Source organism: Ipomoea nil, unplaced genomic scaffold, assembly GCF_001879475.1.
Source record: "Ipomoea nil cultivar Tokyo-kokei standard unplaced genomic scaffold, Asagao_1.1 scaffold0276, whole genome shotgun sequence".
NCBI lineage: Eukaryota > Viridiplantae > Streptophyta > Magnoliopsida > Solanales > Convolvulaceae > Ipomoea > Ipomoea nil.
Window position 1 is genome coordinate 1,132,610 of NW_017616704.1, and position 18,080 is coordinate 1,150,689.

General features: G+C 38.3%; 3 protein-coding genes across 3 annotated transcripts in view; 2 read left to right on the forward strand and 1 right to left on the reverse strand.

The window, feature by feature from the left end:
* LOC109154644 (equilibrative nucleotide transporter 8) lies at positions 1-3,607 on the forward strand. Its single transcript, XM_019302382.1, has 2 exons — positions 1-620; positions 2,719-3,607. Exons 1-2 carry the CDS (start codon positions 47-49, stop codon positions 3,411-3,413), a joined length of 1,269 nt encoding a protein of 422 aa, XP_019157927.1. The 5' UTR covers positions 1-46; the 3' UTR covers positions 3,414-3,607.
* Positions 1,537-18,080, reverse strand: part of LOC109154626 (EIN3-binding F-box protein 1-like) — a 26,757-nt gene continuing 10,213 nt past the window's right edge. Inside the window, exons 3-4 of the transcript XR_002049749.1 lie at positions 10,278-10,284; positions 1,537-1,549 (exon numbers count right to left, since the gene is read on the reverse strand). The gene's annotated coding sequence lies outside the window, so the exon portion shown is untranslated. The remainder of the gene's footprint in view (positions 1,550-10,277; positions 10,285-18,080) is intronic.
* On the forward strand, positions 4,119-5,088 carry LOC109155197. Its single transcript, XM_019302916.1, has 3 exons — positions 4,119-4,375; positions 4,446-4,662; positions 4,774-5,088. Exons 1-3 carry the CDS (start codon positions 4,119-4,121, stop codon positions 5,086-5,088), a joined length of 789 nt encoding a protein of 262 aa, XP_019158461.1.

The following is an 18,080-nucleotide window of genomic DNA, read 5'->3' on the forward strand; positions in this document are numbered from 1 at the left end:
ATTTAATTGATGGGTTAGTTAGTTGTGCTCTATTTAAGCTTCTGTCATGACACCTCGACTTCCTTGTAATTACATGGACGCAACAAAGTTTAAAGAAATGGAGAGCGTTAAAGGCGACAACGAGACGACGCCCGCGGCGGCGGCGCTGCCGGACACCTACAAGGTTGCATACATAATCCACTTCTTGCTGGGCGCCGGGAGTCTGCTGCCGTGGAATGCCCTCATCACCGCCGTGGACTATTTCGGGTACTGTTACCCGGGGAGGCACGTCGAGAAGGTGTTCTCCGTCGCGTACATGAGCTCTTCTCTGGCGGTGTTGGGTGGGATGCTGGGATTGGGGCGGCGGAATCCGACGACCACCAAGCTCTGTTTCAGGCTGAGAATGAACCTGGGGTTTTCCATGTTTGTTCTGTCTCTCATCATGACTCCCGCCCTGGACTGGTGGTTTAAAACCAACCACCAGCAACGGGGGAGATGCGCGGCGGCCTACTCCGCCGTGGTTGCGTCGGTCGTGATCTGCGGTTTGGCCGACGGCTTGATCGGAGGAACCCTCTATGGCTCTGCCGGCAAACTGCCTAAGCAGTACATGCAAGCAATTTTTGCTGGCACCGCCTCTTCAGGTATACTATCTTATCCAATATAAAAGCAATTAAGCAATATTTTAAAACATTATTTGATTCAACAATCATTATTTTAATATAGTACACAATTATGTAATCAAAGTAATTATATGTTGACCATCAAAAGTGACAATTCAAATGGGAGTTAGTGCATGCTCATTGCTCACAGCTTAATTATTTCTGACAACACGAATTTAGCTCAATAATTCAGTAATAGATAGTATTTAAGAAAAGAGATAAATATTTGAATCTTGAGGACGACAGTGTAAGAATTATATTCAAAATAAACAAATCTCTTGTAAGGATTATGTTCAAAATAGACAAATCTTTTGTAGGCACTAACATTTGGTCCAGTATCAGGGGAGTCAGCCTTTTAGGAAAAGCTTAGTTATTTCCTATGATTCAAGAATATATTATTTAATTAATGATTTATTCCTTAGTTTTTCCCATAAGGGAAGTTATATAAGTATAAGTAAATCTTTTAAGATTATAATGGACATTTTCTAAATATAATATTTCAAAATTGATTCTTTATCGAAAATCCTACCATCCTATAAATCACTAAATTACAAAATCACTAGTATGTATTGAGTCTTAAGTTGAGAACAAATTAGATAGAAAGAGATGACCAGTGTATAATTTCACATCATAGACTCTTTAATTGATTGGATTTAATTGCTATTGACTCAGTGCATTATGACTTGTTTGTCTGATAAAGTGAGATTTTTGGTGCAGTACATATTATATTCAATAAAAAGAAAAGTGTTTAATTGGATTTAATTGTTATTGACTCGTGCATTTTGGTGGGTGAGATTTATTGTTGCATTACATAGCTATGTTATATTGAAGGAACAAGGGTCAAATAGGCCATCGAACTACACATCAAATTACAATTAGGTCATCCAACTCAAAAAAAACTACAATCAAATCTCTGAACAACACAAATTCAAACAATTAAATCCAAAGTAACCTATTGATCTGGTAATTAGATGACGTGGCGGTTACCAATTTTTTTTTTAAACAAATTATTTTAATAATTCTTAAAAAAAAAAGAAAAAAACAAACTGCCGGCTATCCCCTTCCACCTCCTTCGAGACCGGAGACGAAGAGTCGAAGACTGGCTATTCGTCTCCAGGACGGAAACGAGGACCATTTCTTCGTCTCCGATCGGAGACGAAGAGAGATCTTCTTTAAAACAACTCTGCGATCTATTTATTTACAGGTGATTCTAGAATCAAGACCGGTTGCCGGCGTGTTGTTTTTCGATTTGATCGCGAGTTTTTGATCTGTTTTAATTTGTTGTAGTAGTGTCGAGAGTTCTGAAGAATATGGTAATATTGACTGGAACAATATGAGATTTGGTTTCACTTTTACTGATTATATGTAAGTTACAAAGTCCATCGGAGATGGCAATTTTAAACCAGAAAAATCCATTGCTTTGGAAGAACTCAGCCCCGATCGTCGTGATAATTCGCGTCGGCATGTTGAATTATGGACAGGTTGATCTGCCAAAATTTCCATTTCAATCTCAATCCCGACTGGTTTCAATTTTCTTCTACTGTTTTCTTTTCTCTATCTATATGAATGTGTATCCAATTCAAATTTAAAAAGGGCTTGTATGAAGACATGAAAACATTCAGGAGATAAAAATGAAAGAATCTTTTTATTCCGCCAAGATCAAAATGCTGTCAATGTTAGCACTTCAGTGGTCATCTTGATTCTTGAATCACCTGAACTAGACGGAGATGAAGAGAGGCTCTGTGGGTGGCCAGTGGGTTTTTTTATTAGTTTTTTATTTAAGAATTATTAAAATAATTTTTTTTTTTAAAAATTAAATTGGTAACCTCCGCCTCACCTAATTACCTGATCAACAAGTTACTTTGGGTTCATTTGTTTGAATTTGCGCTGTTCAGGGACCTGATTGTAGCTTTTTTGAGTTGGATGGCCTAATTGCATTTTGATGTGTAGTTCGATGACTTATTTGGCCCTTATTCCTATATATATATATATATATATATATTTGTGTGTGTGTGTAATATATATGATTAATGATTAATGATTTGTTTGTATATATAATAAAATAAAATAAAATAAACAGGGGTTTTAATTTCTTCTTTGAGAATCATAACGAAAGCGTCGCTTCCGCAAACGGCACAGGGGCTGAAAACCAGCGCGCACTTGTATTTCATAGTGAGCACAGCGATAGTGATGGGTTGCATTGGGTGTTGCAACCTGCTGTACAAGTTGCCGGTGATGCAGCAGCTGGTCCACGACGACGGCGGCCGGAATTCGAGCCCGGCGCCGAGATTCTGGAACGTGGCAAGGGCCATCAAGTGGCCGGCGTTTGGGATTTTCACCATTTACACCGTCACTCTGTCCATCTTCCCGGGATTCCTAGCGGAGAACATAGAGTCGGAGTTGCTCAAAGACTGGTACCCCATTCTGCTCATCACGGTTTACAACGTCTCGGATTTCTTGGGGAAATCCATGACCGGAATTCACGTCGTGAAAGGCATCGGAAAGGCGACGTGGGGCTGTGTGGGGCGGCTTTTGTTTTATCCCATGTTTAGCCTCTGCCTCCACGGGCCGAGGTGGTTGAAAACCGAGACGCCCATCGTACTGCTCACTGTGACGCTGGGGATAAGCAACGGCTACTTGACCAGCGTGCTCATGATTCTCTCCCCGAAATCGGTGCCCCTTTCGGAGTCAGAGATAGCTGCCATTGTCATGGCGGTTTTTCTGGGGATGGGTTTGGTTGCAGGCTCAGTTCTTGGCTGGGTTTGGATCATATGAATCAACTTAACCATATTCTCTTCTCTTCGAATGTTCTGTAATGCGCAGGTATGCAATAGTAGAAAGAGGTTGTTTTTTGTGCACCACTTAGTGGTTAGCTTTCATCTTTTTGAATATATAATGTAAAATTAGAATTTGAGAAGCAGAGATCTTATCCTATGAAATTTATACTAGATTTTTTTTTTTTTGAAGAAGAAGAAATATACTTTAGAACTTTTTGTTTTTTTTTTGTTTTTTTTTTTTTTGAAGAAATATACTTTAGAATTTTATAAAATGACTAAAGTTGATATTTTCATATAAGCCACAAGTTAACAATTGTACAACATTAATAACGTTGAAAACGGCTTCCTTCCAACACTTCTGGGTCATTGTAGGTCCAGAATTGTCGAATTTCTGTTTTGAGTGTTTTAATTTTGGGAAGTTGCTGGGAGGGATCAATCTCACACTCTTGGTTCTTTATCCCTAAAAAATTCAAATCGGAAAACATGGGGGACATTCGCTCTTCGCAATATCCTCTACAAGCTAGTGTCAAAAGTCTTGGCTAATCGTATCAAACCCTTTCTGAGTGGTCTTATTTTCGAGTCTCAAACTGCCTTTGTCCCGAGGAGACTCATCACCGATAATGTGATGGTTACGTATGAAATTAATCATTACCTTAAAAGGAAGAGACAAGGGAATACTGGTTTTGTTGGGGTCAAATTAGACATGAGTAAAGCCTATGGAGTTCTTATTAGCTGTCCTCCCAAATTGGGATTCTCTCGGCATATTACCAATCTGATTCGGGAGTTGGTGTTTACTGTTGAGTTCAGAATTCTGCTTGATGGGAGGGAAGTAGGATATGTTGTTCCTGAAAGGAGTTTAAAACAATGTGATCCCATATCTCCCTATCTCTTTATCATGGTGCTTGAAGCCTTTCATTGTATGTTCCATAAGAGATCTGTTGAAAGGGGGATTCATGGTGTGTCAGTGGCTAGGGGGGCTCCAATCATTTCTAATTCGTTTTTTTGCGAATGATTGTTACTTGTTCTGCAGACCCACCCAAAGTGAAAGTGGAGTGTTGGAGAATACCATTGATTGTTTTGCTGAAGCCTCGGGTCCATTTATAAATCATTCTAAATCAACTGTGTCATTTAGTAGGAATGTTCTTGGGGCTGATAGAGAGATGGTGCATGAGGTGCTGGGGATTAGGGAAGGAAACTTGAGTGGCAATTATCTCGGGCTGCCATCTCTAATAGGAAGAAATAAGAAAGTGATCTTGCTGGGTTTTATTAAGGAGAAAAGTCTAGGTAGGATCAGGAGTTGGACCAGCAGATTCTTATCGAAGGCCGGAAGGAAAATCCTTATAAAAAATGTTCTTTAGGCCATTCCAACTTATGCTATGAGTGTTTTTCTATTGCCTATGGTGTTGGGGAGAGAGATTGAGAGAATTCTGAATGGATTTTGGTGGGGCTGTTTTGGGGAGAGAAGCAAGGGTATTAGATGGAAAAGATGGGATGAGTTGTGTGTTCCTAACAATTGGGGAGGCATGAGGTCCAAGAGGATTCGTGATTTCAATATTGCCCTCCTCGAGAATCAGGCATGGAGAATGATTCAAAACCCAAACTCTTTAATGACAAAAGTCTCTAAAGCTAGATATTTCCCTAGAGACAACTTCTTTGAGGCTAAAATTGGTTGAAACCCTTCCTTCATCTGGAGAAGTATTCTGGAATCTCAATCTGTCTTAAGAGGCTGCTATAGGTGGAGAGTTGGGGATGGTTCATCAATTAATGTTTGGAGGGATCCTTGGCTTCCAAATTTGGTTACAGTATCTATCTCAAACAAATAATTACCTAGAGTATTGGATTACCGATCCACAGGGAAGCGGGGTGTATAAGCACTAGTTATTAATTTATTCTTCTGAAGCTAATCTTAACGAAATCATGGGTGGTTGATTAATTATAAAGCTAATCTAAAGAGCAGAATAGTAGATTTGTGAAACCAATAGAGACAAAGTGAGATTCCTGGGATTCAAGTGTTTAATCACCTAGTGCCAATCTAAAGTGCAATATTAAATATGAGTTTAAACAAGTGTGAGGATGCAAACTAGGGAAAGAGTTACTTCTATAATCTCCATCCAAAAACAAAACAAGTGAATATTCACTCCCGTGATATAAACACCCAACAATGTAAGAACAAGTATTCAATGTAAATTCCTAACTAATACCATCTCCCGATGTGCAATAATTAAGAATTAACTCCTTAACAAATATGTCATCTACCAAGGTGCGTGCAATAGTTAAGTGCAATTGTGTGCGCTCCTAATTATACTCTAACTCCCATGAACACATAAAGATAGCTATGAAACGAGTAATTATGGCCATTAGCTACTAGCATTAACAATGCAAAACACAATTGCAACACAAGTATAGTTATAAAACCCAAATATGAATATTATTAAAGAAATTTGAGTACTAGGCACATAGGTTCATAAACACTTTTACCCAAAAATCTCTAATATAACTTAGCCACTCATGGCTAATATAGAATTCATTACAATAATGTAAGCTAGAGAGTTTACAAGCAACAAAGAGAGTAAAATAATAGACCAAGAGATTTTCCAAAATCTTCCTCGCTTTTCTTATTTCTTCCCAAGGCAACTTGTAGCTCTTGGTCTCCTCTTTTCTTGCCTCCAAAACGCATCTTGATGCCCTAGGGTTGAGGGAAGATGGGCTTTTATAGCGGGAGCCAAGCGGGGGCAAAATAGAAAATTTTCGCGCAAAACAGATTAGATTCTCGCCCAGCCAGTTCAACGTCTTGACGCGTTGAGTTAGGCGTTGTTTCTTCGGACCGTATGCTGAAACATCTCGACGCGTTGAGTCCTCGGTTGGACTTCTCAGGCAAGGTTTTAGAATGTTTCTACACATTGAGGTATCGACCAGCTCAGTTACTGGATTATTTCGACGTGTCGAATCTTCTGTAACATCACCAATCAGTCCATTTTGGCTCCAAACTTGTCTTAGAACTTCCCTTGCTTTTGCATTTGATCTACAATGGTTCCAAAACACTAACAAACACCGTAAAACATTCAAAACAAGTATAAACCATATCTTAATTTGAAAACAAGGGAATAAGCACTGAAAGTATTCAATTCAACGAACTTAACACCCAAAAGTATATTCAAATTAGCATGAGAAACATGTACAATTAAGCTCACATCAAACTCCCCACACTTAAACCTTTGCTTGTCCTCAAGCAAAATCATTGAATAAATTACAAGTCAAGCACAAAAATTACTCATACTCTCTCTTGCACAACCTAGCATACCACCCACCAACTTGCTACAAGACAACATGCATCAAGAGTCATCTCAGTTTGGCACATAAAACTCATTCTCAAGCCAATAACCAAGCACCAAAATTATTAAAGTGTGTAAGGATCAAGTGTGCACAAATACTAAGTTGAGATTATGCAAAACACGACTTTGAATGAGATCTCATAGACTTGCCTTCATACTCCACTAGCTCAACTCTAAGAATGCATGCTAAGATCAAATATGTCTTTATTAAGCTTGTAGTTGGGCTAAGGATGAATGGTTAACAAAGAAGTTGTATGGATAAATAAACAAAAGAGAGAATTTCATACTTATTCACAATTGGACTAGAAGAGACATGACAACTTTGAACAAGGGAGTAAATTACATTTTGACACTCAGCAACCCTCTAAAGAAGTGGGATTTTGAGCATAACTTTCAACACAAACTGGAATCAGACTTCAAGCCTTTATTCTTCTTTTTCTTCTTTTCTCAAATTCCTTTTCATCACTTTTTCAATATATATATATATATATATATATATATATATATATATATATATAGGAAAACCGTTTTGAAGTAAGAGGATATATACTTAGGAGACTCTAGCTTTTAAAAACCAGGAATAGACTCGACAAATAGAGATAAGCATATTCAACAGGTATAATCAAGCATATAAAGACACTAGCATATATCCTAGGGTCACAGATTAACTTCACATCGTTCATATCATCATTCAATTCATATCTTATCACATAAGCACACATTGGTGGCGCCACGGGACCAATCGCATGCCCCGAACATGAGGACTGCTAGCAAAACAACTCCAATAAAAACTCTTCTATGAAAAAGAACAAATGTTCTATTCTCTCAAGGGTGGAGGAAAACATTTTTGGCTAATATGCTAAGGGTTTCATGATGGGGGTTAACAAAAATAAAAAAATAAAAAAAATAATCACAATGAAGGGGTAAGTTTTTCGCACTTATTAAACAAACAAAAGGCTCAAAGGGGACACAAGGGATAATACCATATATAAGGGTAGGGTTAAAGGCCAAGGGCTAAACAAAAACAGCCTAAATCACTTCGAAACATGCAAAACTTAGACTTCGCTTAGGGAATAATGAGGCAAGTTCTAGCAAAACACCCATGACCGGAATCTCACATAAGCCTTCACTAGCAGTGCATATATAACACACAAGATCAAGAATTAATCCAATTAATGAGTGGTTAACAAAGAAGCTATTGGCAACAGAAAAGATCAATCATGTGTTACACCTCAAATTATCAATCACAAATTAAATTGCAACAAGTATCACCAAAACAAACCACAAACCCAGAAGAGAGAATAATTGTAACTGCATGCTATGACAAGTAACTTATTAACAAAAAGAACATGAGTCATCCAAGCAAAAATTTTGAAAAGTACCCCAATTTTTGGCTCCTCCCCCACACTTAAAACTTTACATCGTCCTTGATGTAAAACAAAAGAAAAGGAAAACAAGAGAAAAGAGAAAGATAAAAAGCAATAAAACAACACGAACTAAAATATGCTAAATAAGAGACTAAAATAAGACGAAAATCGTAGAAAGCAATAAATAAAAATGCAATATAAAAGATAACATGGGGTGCCTCCCATGAAGCGCTAAGTTTAACGTCACTAGCTCGACGTAACCTCTTTTGGAGTGCTCACCCCAGATGATCCACGAGGTTATCTTCATCAGTGGCCTCAATGAACTTCGCACAAGTCTTGAATTACAAAATGTACTCTTTCCTCATGACCTCCCAATCTTTGATGTTGGTTTGCATAATATGTGCCTTCTTCCCAAATAGAATGTCAGATTTGTGAGCAAGATTCTCCACCATAAGATCCTTTTCCACATGTCTATCACTAAAGAAAATTTTCCACCTTTCATGCCCATCATATGTCATCTCAAAACGGGGATCAAGATGTTCATCCTCATCAAAAGACTTTCTATTAATCATACAACACTTTCCAACCCCATGAGATTTTTGCTCATCAAGAACATTGAATGCAACTTTCTCTTCACCAAAATAAAAAATTATTGACCCCTTCCATGCATCAATTATAGCTCCAATTGTGGCAAAAAAAGGTCTCCCCAAGATGATTGGAACATCGGGATCCTCTTTAACATCTATCACAATAAAATTATAAGGCACAAAATACTTATCCACACGGACTAGGACATCTTCAAGAATTCCAATAGGGTTCCTTGTAGATTGGTCCGCCAACTGCAAAGTAAGTTGGACCGGCTGTGGATTTCCCAAATTCAGCTTTTGACAAAGAGATATAAGCATGACATTAACACTGGCTCCTAAGTCACAAAGTGATATTTTGATCGTACGACTACCAATAACACAAGGGATCGTGAATCTCCCCAGATCTCTATGCTTACTAAGACTCTTTCCTTCATCGCCCGATACTCTTGTAACATAGAAATCATCTCATGATCCCCAAATTTTCTCTTCTTAGCAAGAATTTCCCTAAAAAAATTTCCATAAGAAGGATCTTGAGAAAGCAAATCAAGCAAAGGAATTGACACATTCAAATTTTCTACCACATCCAAAAAAAATTTCCACCTATTATCCTTGGCTTGATTTTGATATATTTGAGGGAATGGCAATGGTGGTACATACCTCCTCTGGGCTTCTCGATCTCATCATGGTCTTTTTGGCTTGGCGTCAAAGCAGCTGGTTCAACTTCTTCCTCATCAAGTTTCTGTTCAACCTCCACATCAACAATTTTACTTGAATTGGATGTGTCAATTGGAAGAAATGGTTCTCCAAGTATCTTCACACTCCTTGTTACAATGGCATTGACATGTTCTCTTGGATTCCCGGGGCAAGCCAACAACTTCCTAATGACCTTGGTGCTAGAGGTTTAGGCTTGATTTGCAAGTTGATTTTCTAGCATCTTATTATGAGCACTCAGATGATCCAACATCTCTGTCACTTGTTTGAATCTCTCCTCACTTTGCAATGGAGATTTGAGCAACATGTTCATCATAGCTTCCAAGTTTGGTTGAGGTGGAACTTCCAAAGCAGGCAATGTAGGTCTTGGCTGAGAGAGCATACCTACAACACCCCACTTTTCTTATACCTAATTACGGTTCTAATACCAAAATCAAGATAAACTAAGCAGCGGATAAAAAACTTAAATAATAAACTAGTGGGAATGTCACCGCCACAATCACCTCTCCGCTGTGATTGCACGGGCTAAGAATGGAACTAAATCATTAAATCAACTAACAATTAAATTACTTAATTTAAAGTCACTTGGGGAAAAACACCCCGATGTCTATCATCAAACATAGGTCTACAATCCATCAATTGAAGCATGTGCTCCATCTCAACTAAAAGCCTAAGTTCATGCTCCATCTCAATTAAAAGTTCTAAGTTCATAGTTGGGTTGCACATTAATGGCTCCATCTCAATTAAAAGTTCTAAGTTCATAGTTGGGTTGCACATTAATGGCTATATGCTCAACACTGAGATTCGAACCCATTACCTTTGGCATAACTCTGGTACCAAATTGAAGCATGTGCTCCATCTCAACTAAAAGCCTAAGCTTATAGTTGGATTGCACATTAATGGCTATATGCTTAACACCATCATCATAACGTCGTAAAAATAAAAAGAGTTTAGACTACTAGATCTACTATGTAACACCCCGTGTTACGGCCTCTAACCCAAACTAATTATCTAATTACTTACCCTTAAAAGAGAATTGAATTCCCTTAATTAATCCGGAAGGGTCCACCATGGATCATGGACCCTTATCCCTAAACCAAACCCTTAGTCCTATAAGGAATAGGATAAGTAAATCCTTACTATTCAGACCTTAGTTAGGACTCTTAAAAGTATATATAAGGACCTAGGATGCACCTAGAAATCACACCACAATAGATTCCACCACACAATAATTCCCAAGAATTCCCCTATCACCAAACGTAGGAAAAATCACGAAGAGGAAATCTTAGAGAAAGAATTTTAGTAGCCAAGGATTCTAATTAAGGCTAAGAGGTAACCCATGTCTCAACAAAACCTATTTTCCTTGCTATAATCTTCTTCTTTGGCTCCTTTGATATGCAATTCGATGCTTGTGTCTTGATAAGGCTTTTATGATGATTATGAGATAATATTGATGTTTATGAAATGATCTTGATATTTATGTGTTGATCTTGATGCTTATGTGATGATCTTGATGTTCTTGATTTTAAGATAAATTATGATTTTGTGCTTTAAATATGACTAGAGCCCTAGGGTTAAATCGTGGATTTCGTATGGTGATATCCTTGGTATGTTTGGGTGGGATTATGCATGATCGGGTATTGAGTCTTGGTATGTTTAGGAGTCGAGTTAGGATGTATTTAATGTGATTCTTGGTTTTAATCCATTACTTGATTACGTGGTGTCGTCGTTTGTGTTTAAATGTGTTTGGACATGGTTTCGGGTTCCACGATAGATCCCGGGACCGAATTATTACATAAGAGTCAGTGGGGGGTAGGTGGGGACAGGAGTACCCGACACCTACTTGCTGCCCCATGAGGCCGCCTGACAGCGGGCAGCCGGCGGGCAGGCGTCTGCCCACCGGGCACCCGCTGTCCCGTGATGTGCCGCCGGCGGGTGGCCCTCCACCCACCGGCCACCCGCTGGAATTCCAGTGTGGAACGTGGTGGTTTTCCCCGTGTCCCGTGGTGTCCCATTCGACCCCGTTTGTCGTGCCTAAGTCTAGTTTGATGTTTTCGGGTACTATTCATATGATAAGAGAGTCTTGTATATTGCATGCTAGTCGAATTGGTATCACATGGACCTAGGAGAAAGGAGCATGAACCCCTTAGGCGTATCTCTAGTAATGTGGTTGACCACGCATAGGTTATATATGTATGATTTCCCCTCCTTATGTGTTAATGTAGGTTGCATGTGCTTGGCTATGTGTTATTTGTGCATGATACCCCAATTGGTTGCGATCAATTGGCTATACAGGCAGTTGGATGGGTTGAGAACCATCGGCTGTTAACCCAGCCGGTTGCGATCGGACGGGTATATAAATATATAAAGGGCTGCGGTCCATAATCTGGTTGCGATCAAATATACATACTATTCGGGCAACGGTCCACCGTTTGGTTGCGATCAAACGTTATAAATAAGCTGCGGTTCATCGATTGGTTGCGATCAATCCCCTTGTGCTGCGGTACAAGGCAGGGTGCTTCGGGGCTGTGTCAGAGCTATATGCGCTGACCCTCATGTATGGGCAAGCGATTGGTCCTGCGGCTCCACCAAATGTGTTTACGTGTTGAGATAATGATTATATATTGATATGAATGATGTGAAATAGTCTTGTGACCTTAGGGTGTATGATAATATCTTCATATGCGTGATTATATCTGATGAATGTGCCTACCCTTACCTATTGAGTCTATTCTCGGTTTTAAATTAGAGTTTCATAAGTATATTTCTATTCCGGCTTCAAAATGGTTTTTCTTTTATATATATATATATATATGGCTATATTATAGTTAAGATTTGTTTAAAGGGTTTTGACAATGTTTATATGTGAATTATCCATATTTAAAAAATATTTGCTCTTTCGTGAATGGTGATTCCTTGTGGACTGACAACTCATGGCTCTTGATCATTGGTCACAACAAGTGAGATTTTTTTTATATCTTTGATATATAATAGCATTTGAACTAATATTTTTTTTGGTGTAAAGCATTTGAACTAATATGCTTTGCCTTTTGCAACTTCAATTTCAAGAAATATTGAATGCAATGCATCTTGTGTCATCTACTAAGTTGCTTATTCAAAATTTAAGAGATAGCGGTTGTGAAGTCTTTTTGTGAAACTGTCAACATAATTGTGCCGAATTTTGATGCTCAATATATTGCAAGAAGAGGAAGGTCTAGGCATCAACAAGATGAATTAACAATTGGGCATCATTAGAAATTTTATATTTTTAATGTTGTAATTGATTCTCAGTTACAAGAGTTGAGCAATAGGTTTGATGATAAAACAATGGAGTTAATTATTCATAGTTCATCATTAGATCCAAAAGAGATGTGTATGTCATTCAGAATTGATGACGTTTGTAAGTTGGTAGAGAAGTTTTACCCTCAAGTTATGGAGTTAATTATTCTCATTTCATCGTTATTCTCTAGCAAATTATGATTGGCCCCCCGCATCAACAAATCCTGGCTCCGCCCCTGACTGCCGGTCACTGGAGAAGACGAGAAAGAGGGATAGAAGTGAAGGAAGACCTTGGCTCACCATTTATGGAGGGGCTGATAGGTTGAAGAGAACAACGAAAGAGAGAAGCGAGAAGGGTGTAAGTCTGGTTGGTTACTGCTGCTTTCCTTCGTGCGTAAAAAGGCAGAGAAAGAGACTACAAGGGTTTGTTTGGTTCCAGATAAACAAACATATATGTATTCGTATATACATATCTATTTCTAGTAGGGTTAGGATTCATAGTTTGGGCTAGGCTTGCCAAAATGGTTTTGGGCTAGACTATTTTAGTAATTGGATCAATGAGAGATTGGGCTTAGAAATATATTTTGGTTTAACCCACAATTATTGGGCTCAAGAATTAAATCAATTCGAATTAGAATAATCAAGACTTATTAGAGTGTTAATAGCAATTTCGTCTCGAATAGACTTTTGGCTCAAAATTTTAGGAAATAAATCATCGTAGAAATAAAATAATTTTATTTCGAAACTTTATAAAATAGAAATTTGGAATTAATATTTTGGGTTGTCACAATACCTTGGAATTCTTGTGGTAGGACTCCTCTACAATTTTGTTGCCCATGGAAACCTGGTGGTCTTCTATTGTCAAAATGTTGGGGTTTTGCAGCCCCATTTGGATTGCTCCATGAAAAACCAGGATGATTTCTTGAGGAGTTTGGATTATAAGCCATTTGAGGTTGAAAGGATTGTTGTGGTGGCCTATTGTATCCCACCAAGTTAATGTGTTCCATGGGAGATTGGGAACTCGAATCATTAAGGCTTCTCCCAAATTGTGTCCTCCACCACAAAGATCACACATCAAAACTTGACCCGAAGGAGTAGAAACATAACTCACATTTTGATTTTTTAGAGTGAGTTGAGCTAGCTTTTGGACCATGGATGCCACATTATCCACCTTAGCTGACAAGGCGGAAATTTTCTCCACCTCATGCATGTTTCCCACGAGTCTTTCAAAAGATCTATCCGAGGACCATGTTGAGCCATTCATTGCAATCTTCCCCAATAGTTCTTCGGCTTGAGTTGGTTCCAACACTGTGAATGACTCACCCAAATAAGCATCAACTAAGACTCATGAATTGTCAAGCAAACCTTCATAAAATGCCATCATCAAATCCCAACTTTGGATCCCATGGTGTGGACATTGTCTTCTCAGCTCCTTGAATCTCTCCCAAGACTCAATTAGAGATTCACTTGCCAATTTCTTGAAAATTTGGATTGTTCTCATCTTTTGAATCTTGGAAATTGGGTAGAACTTCTTCAAGAATTCCCTATGCAATTGATCCCAAGTGACAAAATGGTTGGCTAGAAATGAGATGAGCCAACCATGAGCCTTATCCCTTAATGAGAAGGGAAAAAGTCAGAGCTTAATAGCTTCTTGAGGAACTCCATTGATCTTGAAGGTACCACATATCCAGAGGAACTTTGTGATATGAGCAATTGGATCCTCAGTTGGCGACCCTCAAAATTGATCGGCATCAATCATATGTAAAATGGTCGGCTTCATTTCGAAATTGTTGGCCCCCATACCCGGAACATTAATGCTATCATGCTACTCAACATTGGGAGCAATGTAGTCTGACATGGCTCTCCCCACGAGTGATGGTTGATTGACTATATTATCATCCCCATCTCCATTGAGATTCAAATTGTTTTGATTCTGTACCTGGCAATGTTGAAAAAAACGTTAGGCACCCCCTAGGCGCCCAGGCGATTTATTTTATTTTTTTTATTAATTTTTTTTACTTTTTAAGTTAAGCTTTAGTTTTAAACTTTGAGACTTGACACTTCAGACATTAGTGAGGCGTGACTGTTGAAGATTATCTCTCTCAAATTCCAAATCCCAAAAAAGCCAGAAAAGTAAAGAGTTTACCTTGAGATCTCCACCTTATCTCTCATTCTCTCTCAAATCTCAACACTCAACCGTCTCTCATCTATCTAATTCTCTCAACCGTATGCTGAAGATTATAGTGCTGAAAGTGAAGAATCGTCTCTCTAATTCTCTCAAGCCGCATGATATCTGTTCCCATCTACGGTCTACCCCTAAGCCAGCGACCGACGGAAGAGATTGGTCGCGTGGGTGAAGCTTCAGAGGCGGAGGCGAAGGCGACCGGCGACTGACTGAGGTGGAGGGGCGTGGTCGGTGACTGATGGACAGAGGCGACGACTGGAGAAGGGGCGTGGGGTGGCGGAAGCGCTTGGCGGACTGCAAATCCGCTGTGTCGGAGACCGCTTCTCACTTCTGTGTTTCTCTCTTTCTGAAGTAGCAAACTCGCGACTCTTCGCGAAAAACAAAAAATAATAATAATAAAAAATAGATGGATCGGCCGCTTAAGGAGGCCGATTCGATGCGTCCAGCGGCGCGAATTTTGCAACATTGGTACTTGGGCAATCCTTCCTTGCTTTCTAAGAAACTTGGTTCTCTTTTCAATCTCAAGGTCCAAAGGCAATAATCATTCTTTCCCAAAAAATAGTGTGCGCATACAACACCAAGTTCTTAAATTCAAAGATCACAACTCAACAAAAGAAACTTGTTATCGGTTAGCAAAAATAAAATAAAACAAAAAGGGTGGACTAGACTCCTAGAATAAAACTTTCACTAATGTCAACAGTCAAATGCCACTTCCCTGGCAACGGCGCCAATTTGATTACAATATATTTCTCAAACAAATAATTACCAGGAGCATTGGGTTATCGATCTCGAGGGAAGCGGGACGTATCAAGCACTATGATGGATAATTTTAATAGTCCTCGCAAGTGCACGAATCACTGTAGTAATAGGGTGCAATAGTAAGAGTTGAACCCAAGAAAAATGAGATTTATAATCTGGAAATTAATTAACTTGATAATTAAAAAAAAAAAAAACAAACAAACAAAATCAATCGTAGGAATCAATTCAAGTGCAAGACAATTAAAATCAATGCTTCAAAAGCTAAGAATTGGAAAATGCAGTATTAAAACTAGTACTCACAATTTGGAAATTGACAAACTAGTGCAAAAAGAACTACGAATTAAAGAGAAAGAAAAACTAAACAATTTAATAATGAATTATGATAAAGCCAAATAAACTAGAACTCGTCATTTAACACTACAATTAAGCAATGCGATTAAGCATTGAAATTAAATATGCAAAGTGATTAAACTTTGTACTTAAGCATTAAGCAGGTTAACAAGCTATGTAGTTACGTCCGTAGCACTATTTTCACAAAGCATAAATTAGAATTGAACTTGAGCAATTAACAATCAACCAATAGCATGTGAATTAAAGAAAAAGAAACAGAAATGGTAAGCTGCTGCAATTTGCAAAAATAGAGAGGAGAACCACGGATTAAGATGCTTACAATTCAGAAATTTAGGAAGTGCAAAACAAGGCAAATTAAAGAATTAAGTTTAAAAGGGAAAAGAACCAGAGTGCTAAAAAGTTTGCTGCCGGATTAATGCTCCCAAGTTCCACCAAATTGAAGTCTGTATGAAGACGACCAAACTCCCAAATTAGTCCTCCAAAATTGCGATCCCGCCGAAGGAAGATCGCCAATGGACAGCACCGCCGAACAGACTACTGTTCGCCGAGAATCAGTGATATTGAATCGATGAACACTGGCCTCTTTTTATAGTGTGTCAGCTCCCAACTGCTTCTCCGAGCTATCGCTGATCAGACGGATTTACGCAATCGAATAGGACGACCGATCGCTGAGTCGGAAGCGGTCTCCCTCTTTCGCGTTCTTCTTCCCTTATTTGTCGCCAGGTGCGGTTGTTGACAGCTCTTTGGCTCACTTATTTTACTAAATCACTACTAAACTAACTTATTAATATAATAATAATAATACAAATAAAAAGCACAAGCTTTAATTTAACAAAACTTATTAAAATAAGAGAAAATACAAAATTAAATAAATATTATCTTACTAATTCTAACAAAGTTTATTAAAAATAATAATAAAAATATTGTTCATCACACTAGTTACTAATTTATTCTTGTGAAACTAATCTTAACGAAATCATGGATGGTTGATTAATTATAAAGCTAATCTAAAGAGCAAAGTAGCAGGTTTGTGAAAACAATAGAGACAGAGTGAGATTCCTGGGATTCAAGTGTTTAATCACCTAGTGCCAATCTAAAGTCTAAAGTGCAATATTAAATTTGGGTCTCAACAAGTGTGAAGATGCAAACAAGGGAAATAGTTACTCCCGTAATCTCCATCCTAAAACAATACAAGTGAATATTCACTCCCGTGATATAAACACCCAACAATGTAAGAACAAACATTCAATGTAAATTTCTAACTAATACCATCCCCCGATGTGCAATAATTAAGAATTAACTCCATAACAAATATGTCCTCTCTCAAGGTGAAACAGTTAAGTGCAATTATGTGCGCTCCGAATTATATCCTAACTCCCGTTACGACATAAAGATAGCTATGGAACGAGTAATTATGGCCATTAACTACTAGCATCAACAATGCAAAACATAATTGCAACACAAGTTATAAAACTCAAATATGAATATTATTAAAGAAATCTGAGAACTATGCAAATAGGTTCATAAACACTTTTACCCAAAAATATCTAATATAACTTAGCCATTCATGGCTAATATAGAATTCATTGCAATAATGTAAGAGAGTTTACAAGTAACAAAGAGAGTAAAAGAATAAACCAAAAGATTTTCCCAAATCTTCCTAGTTTTTCTTCTTTCTTCCCAAAGCAACTTGTAGCTCTTGATATCTTCTTTTCTTGTCTCCAAAACGCAGCTTGATGCCCTAGGGTTGAGGGAAGATGGGCTTTTTATAGCGAGAGCCAAGCGGGGCAAAATAGGAAATTTCCGTGCAAAACAGATTAGATTCTTGCCCAGCCAGTTCGACGTCTCGACGTGTCGAGTTAGGCCTTGTTTCTTCGGACCGCATGCTGGAACATCTCCACGCGCCGAGTCCTCGACTAGACTTCTCAAACAGGGTGTTGGAATGTTTCGACGCATCAAGTCCGATTCTCGACGCGTCGAATCTTCTATAACATCACCAATCAGTCTATTTTGACTCCAAACTTGTCTTAGAACTTCCCTTGCTTTTGCATTTGATCTACAATGGTTCCAAAGAACTAACAAACACTGTAAAAC